General features: G+C 37.8%; 1 protein-coding gene across 2 annotated transcripts in view; it reads right to left on the bottom strand.

The window, feature by feature from the left end:
- Window positions 1-19,879, bottom strand: part of GRM5 (glutamate receptor, metabotropic 5) — a 588,169-nt gene that overhangs the window by 11,303 nt on the left and 556,987 nt on the right. Inside the window, exon 9 of one of the 2 annotated variants that reach the window (XM_011938475.1) lies at window positions 5,273-5,368. The exons of the other annotated variant lie outside the window; for it this stretch is intronic. Within the exon in view, the coding sequence (XP_011793865.1) occupies window positions 5,273-5,368 (96 nt within the window). The remainder of the gene's footprint in view (window positions 1-5,272; window positions 5,369-19,879) is intronic. 2 annotated transcript variants of the gene reach the window in all.

Raw genomic sequence — 19,879 nt, 5'->3', positions numbered from 1 at the left:
GATTTTAGATTTTTCATGAGATTGCTCTACCATGCATGTTATTTTATTTCCCTGATCCTCATTTTCCTGTGTGTAGCATGGAAAGAAAAAAGTTATACCTTCTTTATATGTTCTTGGGAGAACTTAGTGCAGACCCTCCATGAAGGGACTTAATATATATAGTGTGTGATACATGGTAATCATAGCAATGTTACTAATTCTTCTTCTTCTTATTTTTTAGAATATGTTAGACTATTACTATGGAATTGACTTTGGAGATAAATAAAATGAAGATTATTATAGAAATTATAATCTATTCTCAAAAACCAGCTGGCTTCTATTGTCTGTACTGGAAAGGCAGAATCTTTCTCTTATCTATGGATTTTAAATTATATAACTATATGCCTTACACTTTCTGAATACTCAAGTTACATCTGTTATTATGTGTTATTCTATTACTTCTGTTTGTACTGGTATAAACTATAGCGTATGATAAGAAATGGGGACTTAATCTGAGGCATAAACTCTCCTGTGTTACAGGGGTTTTATATTACATTGCAGTTATCTGTTTTTCTGACTGTTTCTCAATAGACTCCAGATTTTCAAGGGCATTAGTCGTATCTTGGTCATCCATTTATCTCTAGAGTCTTTTGAGTGTTTGGTTCATAATAGGTGCTTAATAAATGAGCTTTACCTGGAGGAAGAAATAATTGAATGAATGAAAGGCAATACTAACACAAGACATTATATTTGGGGCTATCTGAGGTCCTACTCATTTAACAAGGACTATTATGACATGATTATTACCAAATTCTCTAAGGCTTTATTAAACATTTATACCTACTAAAATTAGATGCTGCATATCACAGGTGAAAATCAGTGACTCAATTGATTGAAAGTTAATAGTTTACGTAGCTTATATCACAAAAGAGTAATAATAATCATTCTCTTTTTGTTCAAAGAAAACCCCACACCACCCTCCTTCTTTCCAGCACTGGAGTGGGACTAGAGATCTGTGTATTTCATTTGACTGAGGGAACCCTTCCTCAAAGAGAGAGGAGGAGGCTCAGAATGTCTTCACGTCTCCTACATGGGCTACAACATGAGCACATCAGAAAGTAGATTCCAGCCAGGAGTGGTGGCTCATGCCTGTAATCCCAGCATTTTGAGAGGCCTAGGTGGGTGGATCACAAGGTCAGGAGTTCAAGACCAGCCTGGCCAACGTAGTGAAACCCTGTCTCTACTAAAAATACAAAAAATTAGCCAGGTGTGGTGGCGGGCACCTGTAATCCCAGCTACTCAGGAGTCTGAGGCAGGAGAATCACTTGAACCTGGGAGGCAGAAGTTGCAGTGAGCCAAGATTGCACCATTGCACTCCAGCCAGGGTGACACTGCAGACTCTGTCTTTTTTTAAAAAACAAAACAAAACAAAACAAAACAAGTAAGCAGATTCCAAGTACTCCAATGCCGTGCCCCTGCTGAGACAGAATATAATAACATTCAGTGTTGAGGTTTCAGTCATTCCTGAGGCTGGACCATCTTGCTAGGAACTCACATGGTAACAGGGTTTAGATAATTTCAGTTCTTAGAGCCACCTCCCTGTTTAGGACTCTCTTTCACTTCTCCTGCAATCAGGAGGATTTTGCTCTGAATCACACTTAGACTGTCCACTGTTAAAATATGAAAAGATGACAAGTTATACTATATTCAGACATAAAGATAAAAAAAACCTCTTCACATAAAGGGAAAACAGCAGTATATTTCGGGAAGCTAGTGTGCTATGGTTACATATTATATTCTCATTCCTTTCCCAGCATGAGGGTTGAGGGAGGAGGGCAGAAGTAAGGGAGCATCTGTCTAAGGCCCTGCTAATGTTACAGATCAGAAAATAGTGCTGTGCTCTGCTTCAACTGTAAACATTGTGAACTGCTTTCTTTCCCCACCAGGCAACTTGGCTCTGAGATAATCATCTTAGGCATGAATTCATGGAGTACTGTCCATTCTACAGCTTCATTATAGAAAACAGGCAAATGAGATGCACAGTGACACTCTTGGTTTTCTGTGGTTGTTTGAGCTCCCCTTAACCCCTCTCTGGAACTAGTTATTCAATCATGGCCACAGAAGAGTCCCAGATGTTTGCAGAATAAATGTGATGCTTGGCTTTGACTCCTGGAAGCAATAGGGGGTGGAGTGGGGATGAATTACAAAGAAAGGCCTTATTAGTTGACACTGAAAGTACCTATAAAAGTCTTAAGCACATAGAGTTAACCTTTCTCCAGCCCTTCCATTCAATTCCTGAGTAAGCAAATTTGGATAAACTACTCGAACCCCTTACTTAGGAACTGTTTCCATCACAGTTATCTCCTCTCTGACATCTTTTTTCTTAATGTTCATTTTAAACATTTCTCCTGGATAAATATTATGTGTGTGCAGGCATGTGTGTCTGTATGTATGTGAACAAATGTGAAGTTGGAAAAAAAGATACCAAGGCCTTGTGAATTCTGGCCTCTCATATCTCTAGGCCTTTTCTACTCCCTAAGGGAAAGCTTAAGCATGACAGGTCTCTCCTCTCTCTCTCCTCTCTCCTCTCTCTCTCTCTCTCTCTTTCTCTCCTCTCTCTCTCTGTCAGTTTTTATATGGTGCTAAAGAAATGTGAAGGAAGAGATATTAGGAAGGGAAGATCATTTGTTCCCAATTAACTCTGCTTATCTGTGTGGCTGAGGTGGATGATCTAACACAATCGTATTTATTGTAGCATGCATTATTCCCCTCTGCTCCACCAGGATATATCAATGTAATAAGTCTTTCAATTACCTTAGCTATATCCAAACAAGTGAGGAAACAAAAATTAAATGATATTTTGCTGTTGTAGAGAAACTCAGACCATTCTTGCTGGAGATTCATCAAGTGACTACCTTTGTAGATTTGGACCTGACCCAAGCAAGCCTGGTGTGTTTTTCTGGGATCTCCTACTCTCTGTGCACTACCCTCTCAGTCCCTTTCCCCTCATTCTCAATCAAGACAGTCTTGAACAAATCTAATTTCTGGGATGATCATATCTAAAGCTCAAGTATTGGCTAAACACTGTTAAGAGTATCGCATGGCATAATTGAGACCAAATGCTTGCCAAAAACAGCTCCATGTCATCTCCTACGTGAATGGATTACTCTAAAATATCAGTTCATGCATTGGCTTCATTGAGATGACCTAGGAAACTTGTGACATGACAGATTCCTAAGTTGTATTGCTCAATATTTTGCCTCAGTCTGTTTGATAGTCAGCTAAGTTTGCCAGGTTTGGGAACTCTAGTTTTAGACCTCAAATTAGATGGCACTCTGGGAAGAGCCCTTGAGCACTCATTTGGTGAAGTCACTTTCACCTTGTCCGGCTTACTATGGTGCCGTCTGCCTAATTTTCAAGGATAGGAATTATGCTACTTTGTTATATCTAAGTGGAATGAAAATAGGAACCCCAATAGCATTCTGTTGAGTCACTCCCACAAAATGAGACTCATTTTGCAGATGCATTGAGATCCAAAGATAGCTGTATAAAGGGATTGTGGGCATATGACCATCAGATACACCAAAGTGCACACATATATGCCTACACATGTACACACACTATCATTGTGTTGTTTCTGAGAGTCATAGACAAAGTTGGCCAAGCCCTTGGCCAGGGCTGTTATGAATGATTGCTCAGACTGTATGCTGAACAGTTCTGGGTACCATCTTCATAGACTGCAATGTGAATAGTCCTCCAGCAGTTGTGCAATATGGTGGGCCTTGGAAAAATTTAGTCATTATTTTGAAAATAGGAAGAAGCCCACCACTGAGGAAGCAAACACAATGTTTGTGGTGAAATTTCAACAAGATTATCTTTTTGTTATGTAGTTAGGTCTCAAGCTCTGCTCTCAGCACATGCACACGCATATGCACACACTCTACTTATTGGATTTTTTCCTTTTCTCTAATCCAGGATGATATGCAAAAGTTTTCCTTCCATACCTCTACACCACAGATGGATTGGGAAATGTCACAACAAATTAGAAGTGAAGAGTTAAGTCATGGCAAGTGACTCCTCAACTCAAGGCTCCTTCAACATTCTGGAACTGTTTAATGTCAATCTTGACTGTCTTTGTCTCTAGGGCCCTTTTCTTTTTTCTTTTTCTTTTACTTTTTTCTTTCTTTCATTTTTTTTTTTTTTTTTTTTTTTTTTGAGACAGAGTTTTCACTCTCGTTGCCCAGGCAGGAGTGCAATAGCGCGATATCGACTCACTGCAACTTCCGCCTCCCGGGTTCAAGCAGTCCTCCGGACTCAGTCTCCTGAGTAGCTAGAATTACAAGCATGTGCCACCATGCCTGGCTAATTTTTGTGTATTTAGTAGAGACGGGGTTTCACCATGTTGGCCAGGCTGTTCTTAAGCTCCTGACCTCAGCTGATCCTCCCACCTCGGCCTCCCAAAGTGCTGGGATTACAGGCGTCAGCCACCGCGCCCGGCCCCAGGGCCCTTTTCTTAAAACCAAGTCCCATGCAATAAAGCACGTTTATTTCATGCAACACAGCTTAGTTAATGCTTATAGTTCCAAATACTCCGGTTTACTAGGTACAACTCAATCAGGAGTGCCTAGTATAAAGGAACATGCACAGCACAGCAACAGAGAATGTTCATCACCAAACACAAGGAAGTAAAGGAGATGCAAAGCTATGGTAGCTAGAGGAGGATTAGCTTTCCTGATTTCAGTGCAAGAAAAGCCGCTTATCTCTACAGTCCACTAGTTTGGAAAGGCATTTGCCCTTGGCTGTGAGATGATGTTACATTCAAAGTAAGTCATATTAATTTCCAGGCTTGTCCAGGATTAGGGGCTGGAGGCTTCCCTCAATTGTAGTCCTTTCCTTAAAACCAGTTCTAAGCTTTTGCATTTATTTTATTAAGTGACTGGATAGCCCTGAAATATGAATTTCCTCCAATCTCTTCCACTTTGCAAACTCCAGAACCATTTGACCAATAAGTTGAAGTCTCCAGAGGAGGACTGACTGTGAGCTAAGGCTTCAGACATGCAAAGCGCACAACCCTGGGAAACAGCAGCATCTGGGACAGGAGGCTCCCATTACTACACATGAGGACGTCATAGGTTTTGCAAATCAAACACACACAGAAAACCAGTAGTAGCCCAGGTTGGACACACTGTATGGGTTGCACAGTTGAGTGAGGACCCAGACCAGGGAGCCACCTGTTCCTCTAGCTTGCATACATTTATTTCACACCACCTTAGGCCACTCATAGTTTGCTTACCTGCTCATTGTTGCTCTCCCACCATTCCCCATACTCCCTTTGGGGGTGAAACACTCTATTTCCGACTTGTGCTGGGCCAGTCTCCTGTCTTTGTACCTGGTAAGCATGAACAAGGACAGGAGCAAACAGAAAGACGTGATTGTGTGCTTAACTGCCAGGCTGAGGAAGGGCCGTGACTGTGGAGATGGTCACCCTGTGTCAAAACAGGGGTTCCTGCTTCTCAATGCAATGACCAACCTGTGATACTTATTAGATGAAGGTGATGGCATATGGACAACATCAGGGATGACGCTGTTCCTTTCTGGTTAAACCACATGTAACCCATTCTTTCACATTGACTATTAAACTGTGAATGTGTCACATTTAATAGTGAATGGTAAAAGGTGTGCAATTTCTAGCATCTTAGAAAAAGATGAATATCAATCAATACATTAGAATCTATTCAGTGCTTATCATGTGTCAGACATTATCCTAGAACTTTACCTAAATTGTATCCTGTCAACAGCCCTGGACCAGAGGCTTTGTTATTTCCATTTTACTGATGAAGAAGCCTAAGATTATAGAGGTTAAGCAAATGAATCAAAGATTAGTTAAGTAAGTAAGTGGTTGGGTTGGATTTTGAATACAGGGAATCTAAGTTTAGAGCCCACACTTTAGCCATTATAATGTGTTGCCTTCCATTATCAAGTTTTTAAGCTAATTATTATCTTGAACAAACCCTCATTGAGTGATACCATTCTGGATGTTGTTAGACACTGGTAATAACAGAGGAGAGAAGACATGTTCTTTGGATATGAAAAGTTTCTATAACCATTAAGCAGAAGTTTGACTGTCAGTATTGGGATGCCTCCATTATTAGAGTGTGGCTCAAACAGCTTTTGTATTATAACTGGCAGTTCACCACCCTTTGAAGATACCAGATAGTTCATCTAAAATCAGTGATGAGATTCCCAACGTTACTCTTCTACATGCTGCATCAAGATGAGTTCTTGTACCTCAATGACAGGTTTTTGAGCTAACATGATTTCACAGAAATAACCTCTGTTACTCATTGGTTTGAATCTGTGAGGTTGTTAAAAAATAATTGCTATTTCCATTTGCCAGATGAAGAAGCTAGATTTACTTAACTGACTTCATGAAAGTCACAAGCCTCATCAGTAGAGAATAACCACCAGTGGAGCTTGCAGGGGCCCAAAGCTCTTAAGGTTTTATCACCTTTTCACTAAGCTAGAGCCTGTACAATACCACTTCATCCACCTTCCTGGTATCCAATAGGCTATGATAAAGGGAGTTACGATTATAAGACTTATTTACCTCAGTACAGTCACATTCTTTTTAGTTTATTTTCCTGCTGTTTCAAAAGTAGTATAAAATAAAACAAAATGTAACAAATCAGCATCATTATTGATCCTGGGGCAGAGGCCTTCCCCTTAACATTTTCCCTTCTAAAATGTTTAAAGTATCTAGTATTTGAAGAAAAATGGCTTATTACATCAAGCAAAATGAATTTAATGGATTACCTATTTAGTGGACATTAGTTGAGCATTTATTAAATCCTAGGTAATAGACTTTGCACTACAGATGTAAAGATAAGTAATCTTCAGGCCCTACCTGATAGAACTTATATAACAGTAGGAGAAGGAAGGAAAGAAGAAATATGTACACAAGTAACTTTAGATGTAGGCATAAAAAAGAGAGGAAAAGAACTTCTGAACTTTGTTAAAGGAGGTAAATCATCAGACCAAGCTAGATTTAGTAGACTTAATTTTACCAAAGAAAATACCTTAGAAGTATCAATGGCCAAATGATGCTCCATGTTTCAATGCAAAGTATTTTGTGTTTATTTGTGAATTGGATTGTTCAACCAAAATACTGCTCTACAGCTCAGATTAAAAGAATATTGATAGAATAATAAATCATTGGTCGTCATTCAGTTCCTTACAAAGGGATCCTTAACATATTTTTGAATATCTTCTGTTAGGCTAATTGTGAATTAATCATTAATTATTTCACAGATGAGTTAAGAAACCTACAGGCTTCATGCTTATAAGCTCTTCTCTCTCTTTCTCTCATGACCACACACACTCTGCCAGGTGACCTCTGTTTATGAAATATGGAATGGATCCTAAGCATCCTATTCTATCAAACTCTAACCTCTGTGAAGAAAAGGAATGCTTACACACTGCTGGTGGGAATGGAAATGAGTTCAGCCACTGTGGAAATCAGCTTGGCAGTTTCTCAAAGAACTTAAAACAGAACTACCATTTGACCCAGAAATCCCATTACTGGGCAAATACCTAAAGGAATATAAATCTCTCTACCATAAAGACACATCCATGTGTATATTCACTGCAGCACTATTCACTATAACAAAGTCATGGAATCAACCTAAATGCCCATCAACGGTAAACTGGATAAAGAAAATATGGTACATATACATCATAGAATACTATGCAGTCATAAAAGGAATGAGATCATGTCCTTTACACACGGACAGCACAGGAGGGCATTATCCTAACCAAACTAATGGAGAAACAGAAAACCAAGTACATCATGTTTTCGTTTATAAATGGGAGCTTAACATTGAGTACGTATGGACACAAAGGGAAAAATAGACACTGGGGCCTCCTTAAGGGTGGAGGTGGGAGGAGAGTGAGGATCAAAAAACTACCTACCAGGTACTATTCTTATTACCCGGGTGATGAAATAATCTGTACATTATACCCCCGTGACACACGACTTACCTATAAAACAAACCTGCACATACACCCCTGAACCTAAAAGTTTAGAAAAACAATAGAAATGACAAAAAACAAAAAACCTAACTGCTTTTGGTAAAAACTTTCACTGGCATATAAAAATGAAAATTTCAAAACAAACAATAATAACAAAACTCATTTTTAAAATGTGAGCAATATCTTAGACTCTTTGGAACTTTCAAGCAGTTTTTATATTCAATGCAAGCTGAAAATGGCATTAATGCAGAATGGAAAACTCATCATTGCTTTCAGATAGGACCCTTCTTGCCTGTCTGGACCTGTAATTATATTCACCAGATATTTAAATAGACCACGTTTTTATTCATTCATTCACTTACTCCTTATCGCATTTACCAGTAATTTGCCGCTCAAAGTTACTAATAGCTTTAATAGTCTCAACTGTTGAGTTTAAAAACTCAACATTTTTTTTCCAGTTGAGTTTATTTTAGAAGTATGGAATTGTCAATGAAAAATAGTTTAAGCTTTTCAGAATTTACAGCTCATGAAATATCAATTTTAAAATTTCATTTCTTTTACATGATACATTTATATATCAGACACTAAAACACATACACTCATACTTGTGAGGCACTGTTTTAAGTGCTTTGCAAGTATTAACTCACTTTTCAAATGAAATGTTTAATTTACTATAGTTATATTCAAAGTTATAATAAAAAGTAATAATGACAAAATATCGAGCATGTCAGGCTCTTTGCTGTACACTATTGTAAATTATTAAAACAAATGTACAAAGCAGCTGCTATTATTCTCATTCTGAAGAGGCCGACACTGAGGATCAGTGTCAGTAAGCCCAACATCATGTGGTTTAAGAGCAGGGAGCCCAAGGTTAAAAATCAGGTTTCTCTGATTCTAAAGCTCATGCTATTTCCATTATTTTTTCCTCTAAGTGACAACGTTACTATGTTTAAAAACAAAATTATAAAAGTTTATTATTTAGCTTTTCTCTTCTTGACCCTGTTTTGCAAATAAGTAGCAGAATTATCAAGCACAAGCAGTAGAGGATCTAGTGAGAGGACTTTAAATTTTGTTACTTCACTTAGGTCCCTATGTTTGTACCATTCAGGTTTAGTTTACATCATTCAAAACCATTTACTGAATAGTCCATGTGCTGGGCACTGTGATAAGGAGCACATGGGTGACTATGTCACTGATAAGGTCACAGTCTTGATTGAGAAGATGAAATGTAAACAGATAATTTCCAAAGAGTGTAAGAAGTTTTATTATAGAAACAAATACAAGAAGGGCTACTTAACCCATACTAGATTGGCAGAGAACACTTTAGTGAGATATGATATGTAAGACAAATCTGAAAAATTGAGTAGACATGCACCGTGAAAAGATGAGTTAGGCATAGGAGAGAAAATCAAGTGCAAACATGTAGAGAGGTTTAGCAGCATGGTGTATACTGGGAAACACTGTTTAGTAATTTTTATTGTAAGAAGTATAAAATAAGAGGAGGTCAAGCGGGAAAGCAGATGGAGAAGTACATAAAAATGATGAATTTACTAGTTGATTATGAGATGTCATTGTGGAATCTTTACGCTAGATAAAACAGGATCAGAGTTGACATTTAGATAAAATGCAATGGACTTGAAGGAACAAAACTAGAGATAGAGAAATACTACTACAATTATGCATGTGAGAGATGATAAGCTAATGCTTAGGGTAGTGATAATGCAGATGAAAAATAGAGTGCCGTTTCAAGACTATTTAGGAGGCAAAAATGAGTAGGATTTATTGGATGATGAGTATAATTGGGAGAAGTATAGAATGCTACCCCAGTTACTGTGTTGGATAGTGCAATTAACTGAGTTAAGGAAATACAAGAGAAGGAGTATATTTGGGGAAGGAAATAAAAAACTTCATTTTGGAATATTTGATTTGATATACTGGTGGGACATCCAAGTGGACATATTCAGTAGACACATGAATATAAACATTTGGAGGTTAGAGGATTGTTATACACAGGGGAGCTCTCAGCGTACTGATGGTTACAAATACAATGAGAATAGTTGGCCGGGCGCGGTGGCTCAAGCCTGTAATCCCAGCACTTTGGGAGGCCGAGACGGGCGGATCACGAGGTCAGGAGATCGAGACCATCCTGGCTAACACGGTGAAACCCCGTCTCTACTAAAAAATACAAAAAAACTAGCCGGGCGAGGTGGCGGGCGCCTGTAGTCCCAGCTACTCCGGAGGCTGAGGCAGGAGAATGGCATAAACCCGGGAGGCGGAGCTTGCAGTGAGCCGAGATCCGGCCACTGCACTCCAGCCTGGGCGACAGAGCGAGACTCCGTCTCAAAAAAAAAAAAAAAAAGAGAGAATAGTTGAAAAGACTCAGAACAGGAAAACTATGTAGACTGTGGAAAGAAGAGGTGAATAGCCATGCTCATTCTACCTGTCCAAAAACTTTTATAACACTATTAATGTAAGTATTCCCTTAAAACATTTACTGAAAAAAAAATTTGCTGAGTGCCTTTTATGTGCCAAACATGGAGTTCAAGGTTCTTCAATCTTATAAACTTATAAGTCTTCTTATAAACTCTAGATTTCTAGATTTATGCTCAATACAGCTTTGACACTTTAGTTTATAGGCCAGAAGCTTGGCATGAAAAACTCTCACAATAGATTTAATAAACGTCAGAATGTCTTATTCTGAAGTAAGATTTGGTTATCTTCTCTAAAGATTTTTGTTGTTGTTCTTCTTGTACCTTCTTTGTCAAGGAAGTTCTAGCTCCTCTGTAATCAGTTCTACAAGAGCTCATGTTCGTCTGGTAAATCTAAAAGATATCTAGGTAAGAATAACTTAGGATTGGATAGTAAATGTAATTTTCCATTATTATTTGGATCAAAAATTTCATTTCTTCACCTCAATTCCTCTTTCCTACCAATATCTACTGAATATTGGATTACTGAAATTTCTGTATTGGCTATGTGATTCAGAATGCATAAATGAGTGCAGAATGAAGTGAAAGACTAGAAGAAAATAAACAAGTTTAAACAATATATGTGTATATTAGGTGAAATAGCAGATAGATGGAGAATTATGCCTGAAGCTGGCAGAAAAGGAGAGATTTTGATATTGGAAATAACGATGCCTTATGTGAGGCTGATCAAGTCTGAGTAAGGGCCCAGTAATAGGAACATTAAAATGTGTTAGAACTGGGGGAAAAAAGAAGTTTGGTACTCATCTGTCCTTTATACAAACACTAAATTCACTCAGAACGATAGCGGGGCTTGGGATGGACAATACTTTACCCAGAAGTTGACAGTAAATAGTAGTTATAAATGAAGCTAAAGGACAGAGGGATAACTACATTCCATGAGTCTCAATTGAATCAATTTTAATTTTCACATTTTTGTATGTAAGGGTGTGAAATATGTCTGGAAGCAGCGTTGAGTTGCTGACCTCCATCTCTGTGTCCTGTGAAACACATGATATAGAAGAATAAGTAAGTTTACTTGAGAGAGATACAGGGGTAGAAATGTCCTTTGGAGGGAACTGGTTTCAGTTTAAGAAAACAATAATAATGGAGTGTTTAGTGATAGAGGTTGAATAAGAAGGGAGGTTTATCATTAAATAGGAATTATAGACAGGGCCTCTATATGGTTTAGAAGGAAAAGGTCAGTGGATGAAGCAAAGAGCAATATATAGAAGTCAAATTTACAAATGTACTACAATCTATGAGACGCTAGGAAGGTTTCATTGATGAATTCTTCCCTCATCTTTCCCTGATGCCGAGGAGCAAATGTTTTCCATTCTCTACGAGTGAGGACACTCACGATGCAAATGCTATTGTGAATAAATATCCCATTGCATATTTCGAGACATGTTTTCTGATAGATATTGCAGACTCTCTGAGCGTATTTGGTTAAAAATGAGTGAGGAAAGAGCCTAAGCTTCCTAGAGAGTTCAAGAATGGAGGGGAAAAAACACAGTAAATGAGAAAGCTAAAGGCACCCGAGGCACACTTCCCTTACTCCAATTTTGTCATAGGCTTATCCTGCTCTAGGTTTTGTTCTTTCCACTAGATAAAATTGTCTTAAAAAATAATTTTCTTTTACCACTTTCTCTCTCACACTGACATCTACTATGCTCCACAGTCTACCCCTTGAAGGAGCATTGTGCTGACTTAAGCTCGTTTTCCATTCCTAAGCTAGTTGTCATTCAGCTTAGTGAAAACCACAGGGAGATATTTTCTTATATGTGTAGAAACCACAGTATACCTATTTTACTTTATGCTATAATGCTTTGAACTATTCATAGAAAAAACACAGCATGATTACTCTAAGAAGTCTGTGAAAGGGGGTTGGAAAATGTTGCATATTTCACATATATCTTTTGTGTAAATTTTAGTAACTCAATATGGAATGGACAATAATGAGGCAGGAGGGTAAGGCTGGGGAGTAAGTGGGTAGGAGTGTGTTCTTCAAGAAAGCCTCTCATTTAAACCAATATAGATGCATCCCATTTACAAAGCAAATTTAAACTCTCTCTTTCCTCAACTACTTTCTATTATTTAGAATAGAAGTATGGTATGAGCAGAGAAAAACGATATGGGAGGAAGAGCCTTTTTGGCCAAGAAAGTGCAAAAAATAGTAAAAGTTATTGAGTGAGAGACATTTGAACTATAGTCGTATGACAAGTCGCTATGAATGTTATAGAAAATCCTATAAGGGATTTTCATACCAAAATTACAGTAAATATGGCAGAGTTTTAAGACTAAGCTTGGGCAAAAACATGGAAATCCAGAGACTTAAAGAAAAATGACCACGTGAATAACCTTAAACGTAGTGTCTGCATTATATAAGCCCTCAACCAACATTTTCTGAGGGAATACCTCCATGAATAAATGAACAAAATGAAATTGTAACTTTAGGGATTATCAAATATCCAATGGGCTTTGCTATTATTTGTTTTGTTTTTAATAATAAATACAAACTGAAGACATTCTGTACAAGTCAGTCAAGAGATCAAGGAAGATGGAAAATATTAAAGATGTTTATGGAAAATGGTAACTAATACAGAGAGTTTTAAGATAAAGTAATTGTAGAAAAAAGGAGGAAAGAACAGACTTTTTCACTTGTACATTGTAATCAGTCAGCACATACTACAGGCTCCATCTGCAAAATATACCTAAAATCTGACCATTTCTCACCAGTATTTATTACCCTGGCCCAAGCCACCAATACCTTTTAAAATCGTAATAGTTTCTTAAACTGGTTCTGCTTTGTCCCTTATAGATTTCCCCAACCCTGACCAAATCCATCCCCACCTCCACCCAGCAAGCAGAATATCCTGTCAAAATAGAAATCTTTTCCTATCATTCCTCTGCTCAAAACACTGCTACCCATTTCTCTCAGTAAATTATGAATTTTTTAATTATATTTTACAAGTCCCTACACTTATCTCCCACTCCCTATCACTCTGATCCCCAAACTCACTTTTTCTCCCTTGCTCACATTGCTTCATCTACAATGAGGTGTCTTCTTGTGGCTTGAAGACACCAGATAACTTCCCAGCACAGTGTCTTTACTTTGGCCATTTCCTCTGCCTTTAATGCTTTCCTTAAAAATATCCTCAAAGTTTAGTTCTTTCAAATTTTTGCCTAAATGTCACTTTTTCAATACATCCTGCTATGACTACCCTATTTAAAAAGGCAACTACCACTCTACTCTTTCTGTTACCATTTCCTGCTTTTATCAGGAACACTTACCTGAAATAATTTATATTTTACTTATTTATTTTATTTATTCTGTTTTCCCCCAGTGGAATCTGTGATAGAATGCAAGCTCTATGAAGGCATGGGTTCTGTACTGCATGCTTTACTGCTATCTTCCCAGTGCCTATAATATTATAGGTAATAATATGTATTGAATGAGGGTATGCATGAATGACTGACAAAAAGGAGAATTAAATTATAAACCAATAAAGTTGCAGAAATAATGAGGAGTCAAATGTTAATCCTGGGAAAATGTCTCCAGAACACATCAGAGGTCTTCAGGCAGCCCCTTCCATCAGATCTGGAGGCTTAGGAGGAAAAAGTAGTTTCATGGGCCAGGCCTTGGGTTCCTGAGCTGTGTGCAGCCTAGGGATTTGGTGCCCTGCATCCCAGCCACTCTAGTTATGGCTGAAATGGGTCAACATAGAACTCAGATTTTTGGCTTCAGAGGATGCAAGCCCCAAGTCTTGGCAGCTTCCATGTGGTATTGAGCCTGTGGGTACTCAGAAGTCAAGAACTGAGGTTCAGGAACCTCCACCTAGATTTCAGAAGATGTATGAAAATGTCTGATGTCCAGGCAGAAGTTTGTTGCAGGGGTGGGGCTTTCATGCAACCTCTGCTAGCATAGTGCAGAAGGGAAATGTGGAGTTGGAGTCCTCACAGAGTCCCTACTGGGGCACTGCCTAGTGGAGCTGTAAGAAGAGGGCTGCTGTCTTCCAGAGGCCAGAATGGTAGATCCACTGATGACTTGTACCATGCGCCTGGAAAAGGGGCAGACACTCAACACTAGCCTGTGAAAGCAGTTGGGAGGGAGGCTGTACCCTTCAAAGCCACAGAGGCAGAGCTGCCTAAGACCATGGGAGGCTACCTCTTGCATTAGCGTGACCTGGATGTGAGACATGAAGTCAAAGGATATTAGTTTGGAAGTTTAAGATTTGACTACCCTGGTGGATTTTGGACTTCCATGGGACCTGTTGCCTCTTTGTTTTGGCCAATTTCTCCCATTTGGAATGCAGCATTTACCTAATTCCTGTATACCCATTATATCTAGGAAGTAACTAACTTGCTTTTGATTTTACAGGCTCATAGGTGGAAAGGACTTGCTTTGTCTTGGATGAGGCTTTGGACTGTGCACTTTTGAGTTAATGTTGAAATAATTTGAGACTTAAGGGGACTGTCAGGAAGGCATGATTGGTTTTGAAATGTGAAGTTATGAGATTTGGGAGGGGCTAGGGCAGAATAATATATTTTGGCTCTGTTTCCCCACCCAAATTTTATCTTCAGTTGTACTCCCATAATTCCCATGTGTTGTGGGAGGGACCTTGTGGGAGATAATTGAATCATGGGGGCAGTTTCCCCCATACTCTTCTCGTGGTAGTGAGTAAGTCTCACGAGAGCTGATGGTTTGATAAGGGGAAACTTGTTTTGCTTGGCTATCATTCTCTCTTTGCCTGCTGCCATCCTTGTAAGATGGGACTTGTTTCTCCTTGCCTTCTGCCATGATTGTGAGGCTTCCCCAGCCACATGGAACTGTAAATCCAGTTAAGCCGCTTTCTTTTGTAAATTGCTCAGTCTTGGGTATGTCTTTGTCAGCAGCATGAAAACCAACTAATACAGTTATATGGAAGATACTTATTTTTAAAAATATTTGCCTTTCCTTTGCATTGTCACATTCTTCTTAACAAGCCATCCCATCCTTACCTTCATGATGTAGACACTGATTCGACTAAGATTATAATAGTAATTATCGGATTCACTTGTCACTTTACTCATCAGTTTTAGCCAATGATCATGGGAGAGAGTCTTCTGGAGACTTCTGAGAACAATTTCTTTAGTACTAATAAAACACTGGAAAACACAGTCTCTTTTTTCTGTGGACAGTGGTCTGGATATGATACCTGACAATGCTCCAACCATATGGCAGGCATGAGAGAAGCTAAGTCAACATTTCAAAAACTGTGGTCCAGTGATTCAGTGGTAGACTGGAAAGGTCAAAGTAGGTAGGTCCTTGTGCCATTGTGTCCTTTGAGCTATTGAATTAGCCTTTTTAGTGTCAGAAATTCTTTTTATGTGAGATTAATTTGCTTATCATTTAAGCCACTTTGAGTTAGGTTACAGATTTTCTGAGGCTGGAATCCTCCTATCCACTGTGCTTGGTTGTATTAGTTTTTCTCCCAAAACCAAGTCTAAGAATTTCTGAAATTGTTTATAGCATTTACTTAGGTTTGACTGCTTGTAAATTTTGTGTGTCTCTCTCTGTGTGTGTATGCATGTTTGTGTATATATATGATGAATCTAAAGAAATTACTACTAACAAATACTTTAGTTTTACTTAGATGTTTGTGTTCTTTTAAATAATGCTCCTTTCTGTATGTACCATTTATATAAAATAAGTATGAGAGTTAATAAGTTAGATTTGTAAGTAGCAAAAAAGAGAGAGATAGATTATTTTCTCTATAATCCACACTTAGAGAAAGCCTAAACAATTGGTCTTTATAATCATGGACAAATACGCTTGTTCATTTCCTGAAAGCTATGCTAGTTACAGTCATAACTAGTTACTGTGGGTTTAGCGTTACATTCTTAAACTGATTAGGTAATGGGAAATGATTCGGCTCATAGCACTGAAGCCTTATAACTACTCTGAAAATGCTTTTGTTCACATATATTGAAAAATTGTCATGGGCTTATACATATTTAATAAAGGTTGTTTTCAGTTATCTTTTGTGTAATTTGAATAAGAAAGTGTCACGCACACAAAAAAGAAAATGAACCTCAGTGTGCTTATGTGCTTATTCCTAATTAGTCAGTGACAGATCCATATACAAGTAGTCCTGCCTCAACTCAGTGATGATTTTGGAATTCCTTTTCAGGCACCATCTTCTTTGAGACCAATTATAGCAAATTTTGGAGCCGATTTTTATTTCTTATCTCTCTCTTTCTCTTTGCCTCCCTGGCTTCAGACAGAATTTTTCTGACTCTAGTTTTTAATCTTGACTCTGCTATAGTTATTGTATCCACTTCCCCTTTGTACCAACACAAAGCTTTATAACAGCTTTGAGCACATTCAATTCTGTTCCCATGTTGGTTCCTTGAACACCAGCCAAGACCTCAGCTTTTCGACCTCAGGCGAAACTTGGATCAAACATCTACCCCTAGATGATATCTTTAGCGATCACCCAGAAACACAGTTTATAATTTTAAAACATCTTAGGGAAAATATATGAGATAGAATATTGCACATTGCATCTTATTCTACAGATTTATTGCCACATTCCTTTTAGGACCATCCTAATTTTGGATCTTGGCAGTCATAAAGTGAAGGGAGAAACTATGGTGTAATATACTTTTGAATAGTATTCACATTATTATAGAAAAACTTTCCCTATATCATTTAATTTTCTTAACAAACTCAGCAATGTAATTATCCCCATCCATCAGATAAGGAAACTGTGGCTCAGAAAGCTTCACAATTTGGTCAAGACCCCATAGCTAGTAAGTCTCAGAAGTGCCACTAGAAACCAGATGTTTTACCTCCAAATCTCATGCTCTTTATTAACAACTTACTTTTTTCTTCATTTTATGCTTAAAAACCCCTAATTTAAATAACCTAATGGCACACTGGAGGGACTGAAAAGGTTGTGCATGAATTTAATAGTGTATACTTAGTGGAGCTAGGCTTTGAGCACAATATACGCTTATTTTTTAAAAGGTCAAATTTGATTACATAATGGTCAAGTGGGATAAATCACCCTCTGGACCCCTTGCTAACATGCAAACAGATTGGCATTTCTCTGGCTGGAGTTTTCCTAGACAGAAATACACCAAAAATCTGAAGGCTGTAAAAGAGGCATCACTGAGAAGACCTGACAATCAGTTTCGATGTGTGGGATACAATGTGATAGCAGAAGACAGACAGGGACGAGGTGGTAGAATATTTTAACAACCTCAAAGTGTTACAAAGAGAGCTGAAGGAAAGCCTAAGTCAGCCTTCCAAGTCAAATTGATCAGAGGAAAATTCTAGATGAAGACAGAAGGAAAGTCATTACGGATCTTTGGGTTAGAGGGAAAGAGTGAAGCCAAATGTAAAAAGATCAATATTATGCAGTACTATTGCAAAGTAATTCCTTTCTTCAGTATCATCTCTCAACCTTCTACGTATCTATATATGTAAATATATTGGAATGATTTACTAGATATTCCATCAGATCTTGTGGTCTCCATGCGCAGAAAAACATCTTTTGTCCAGACTTGAAATGTCAACTTGATTCATTCAGATAAATCAGATGAAAAACAAAAATTGAGCATGATTAATAGCTCCAGAAACTAATGGCAGAGTGAACATAAGTTCCAAAATGATTTGAGAAATTGCCAGGTAACATAATTCACTGTGTTCTGTGAAAATAACGGAAAGATAAAAGCTGAAAAGTGGGGGAGCAATGCAAATAAGGAATTAAAAAGTAAAAAATCAGCTATATTGACTCAGTAATTCTAGTAATTTATTCTAAGGAAACAATTCAACATAAGCACAAAAGTTTCTGCACAAAGATTTTTTTTCCTTCAATGTTATAGAAAACAGGAAAAAAAACCCTCAACAAAACAAGAACAAACCAACCACTGGAGAATAGTTTAATAAATTACAGCATAGCAATATTATGGAAATGTGTTAAATTTTGTATTGAGTAAAGCCTTTCATTTAGCTTCTGAAGAATTCCCAAAGGATGTATTTTAATCCTTCTTATGATGAGAGCTTGTTTTCAGATATGAATCATCATAAGTCATTGCCATTTTATTGTGTACTTTCCTTCAACATTACTATTTGTTGCACAATCAGTAGAAATTCAGGAAGATACAGATTTTAAAACCAACCTGAAGGTGCTTTACAAGCTTATACGACATCCTCAATAGCGAAAACTTTTCAAGGAGGAACAAAATGTTAACTATAAGAAGGGTCTCCATAGGAAACATTTCATTATGGCATTAATTAAAAGTTGCTAGTTTCTATCTTATAGGATGGAGGAATTTTCAGACAAATAACTTATTATTTCTAAAGAGAGATGGGTAGTTTTCCAACAGAGATTTTTCCTTACATTTTTATACATGAACAACTGGAAATGCTGTGAAGTCAGATGAAGCTAGATAATAAATATAATCAGAGCCATCATTTACTGAGCACTTGGAATATTCCAGACACAATTCTGAGTCCTTGGATTTATTGATTTAATCATTGCAACAGTCTTTTGAGTTAGGTGCTATTTCTATTATTCCTACTTTACAAATGAAGAAGAACTAGGACACAGGAGATTAAGTGACTTGCCCAGGTTATTAGATTGGTCAATTGGTCACAATTGTGAGGTAAATTGCTTCTCACTAAAATGCTGGCTACAAACAGTAGCTGTGCCATTTGTTAAACCTAGCTCTGTCTTTAAATGGCTTAAGGGATACAGGCAACTGTACTATTTTTCAAACCTTATCATTTTTTTCCCTGTAATCCCCTTGACTTGAGCCACTGCCTATGCGTTTACTTGAGCCCTTTCTACCCTTTTGGATAGGAAGACTGATTCCTCTGTGATAGTAACTTTGGTTACAATTTGCACCAGCAACTTGATTTTCTTAGTCTGGGGACTGATGGAGCTTAAACCTCAGTAGTGCTCGATGGGAAAAATCCAAGCAGATTTTTTCTAAAGCTGATGGAGTATCAGAGTCCCTCACTCATGGATGCCCCTGGCAAGGCCCTGTTTCTATTTCTGTATTCACATTTTGTAATCTTTTTCTTAAATAAAGCTCCCCAAGTAGAAGGAACTTTAGGTCTCACAAAGCCTGGATCTACCTGTTTACCAGAGTTTGCCTTTGACCCATAAGGGAATCATAAACTAACTGTGTTTATGTTCATAGGGTCGATTATGCTTTCTGAGTTACAGTTTCCTCATACATAAAATGGAAATATTCAGGATCAGGTAAGATAATTCATGTAAAATGCTTGATTTTAGTAGTAGTTGTTTCATAATGTTGCTTTCATATCTGTCATTTTTTTCTGTACTAATAACTTCTATAACCAGGCAGGCTTTTCCCAAATTGCTCTGATACAAAATACTTCCTGTTTTCTC

Source organism: Colobus angolensis, unplaced genomic scaffold, assembly GCF_000951035.1.
Source record: "Colobus angolensis palliatus isolate OR3802 unplaced genomic scaffold, Cang.pa_1.0 Scaffold174, whole genome shotgun sequence".
Classification (NCBI taxonomy): Eukaryota; Metazoa; Chordata; class Mammalia; order Primates; family Cercopithecidae; genus Colobus; species Colobus angolensis.
This window is presented reverse-complemented; position numbering and strand designations above follow the sequence as displayed.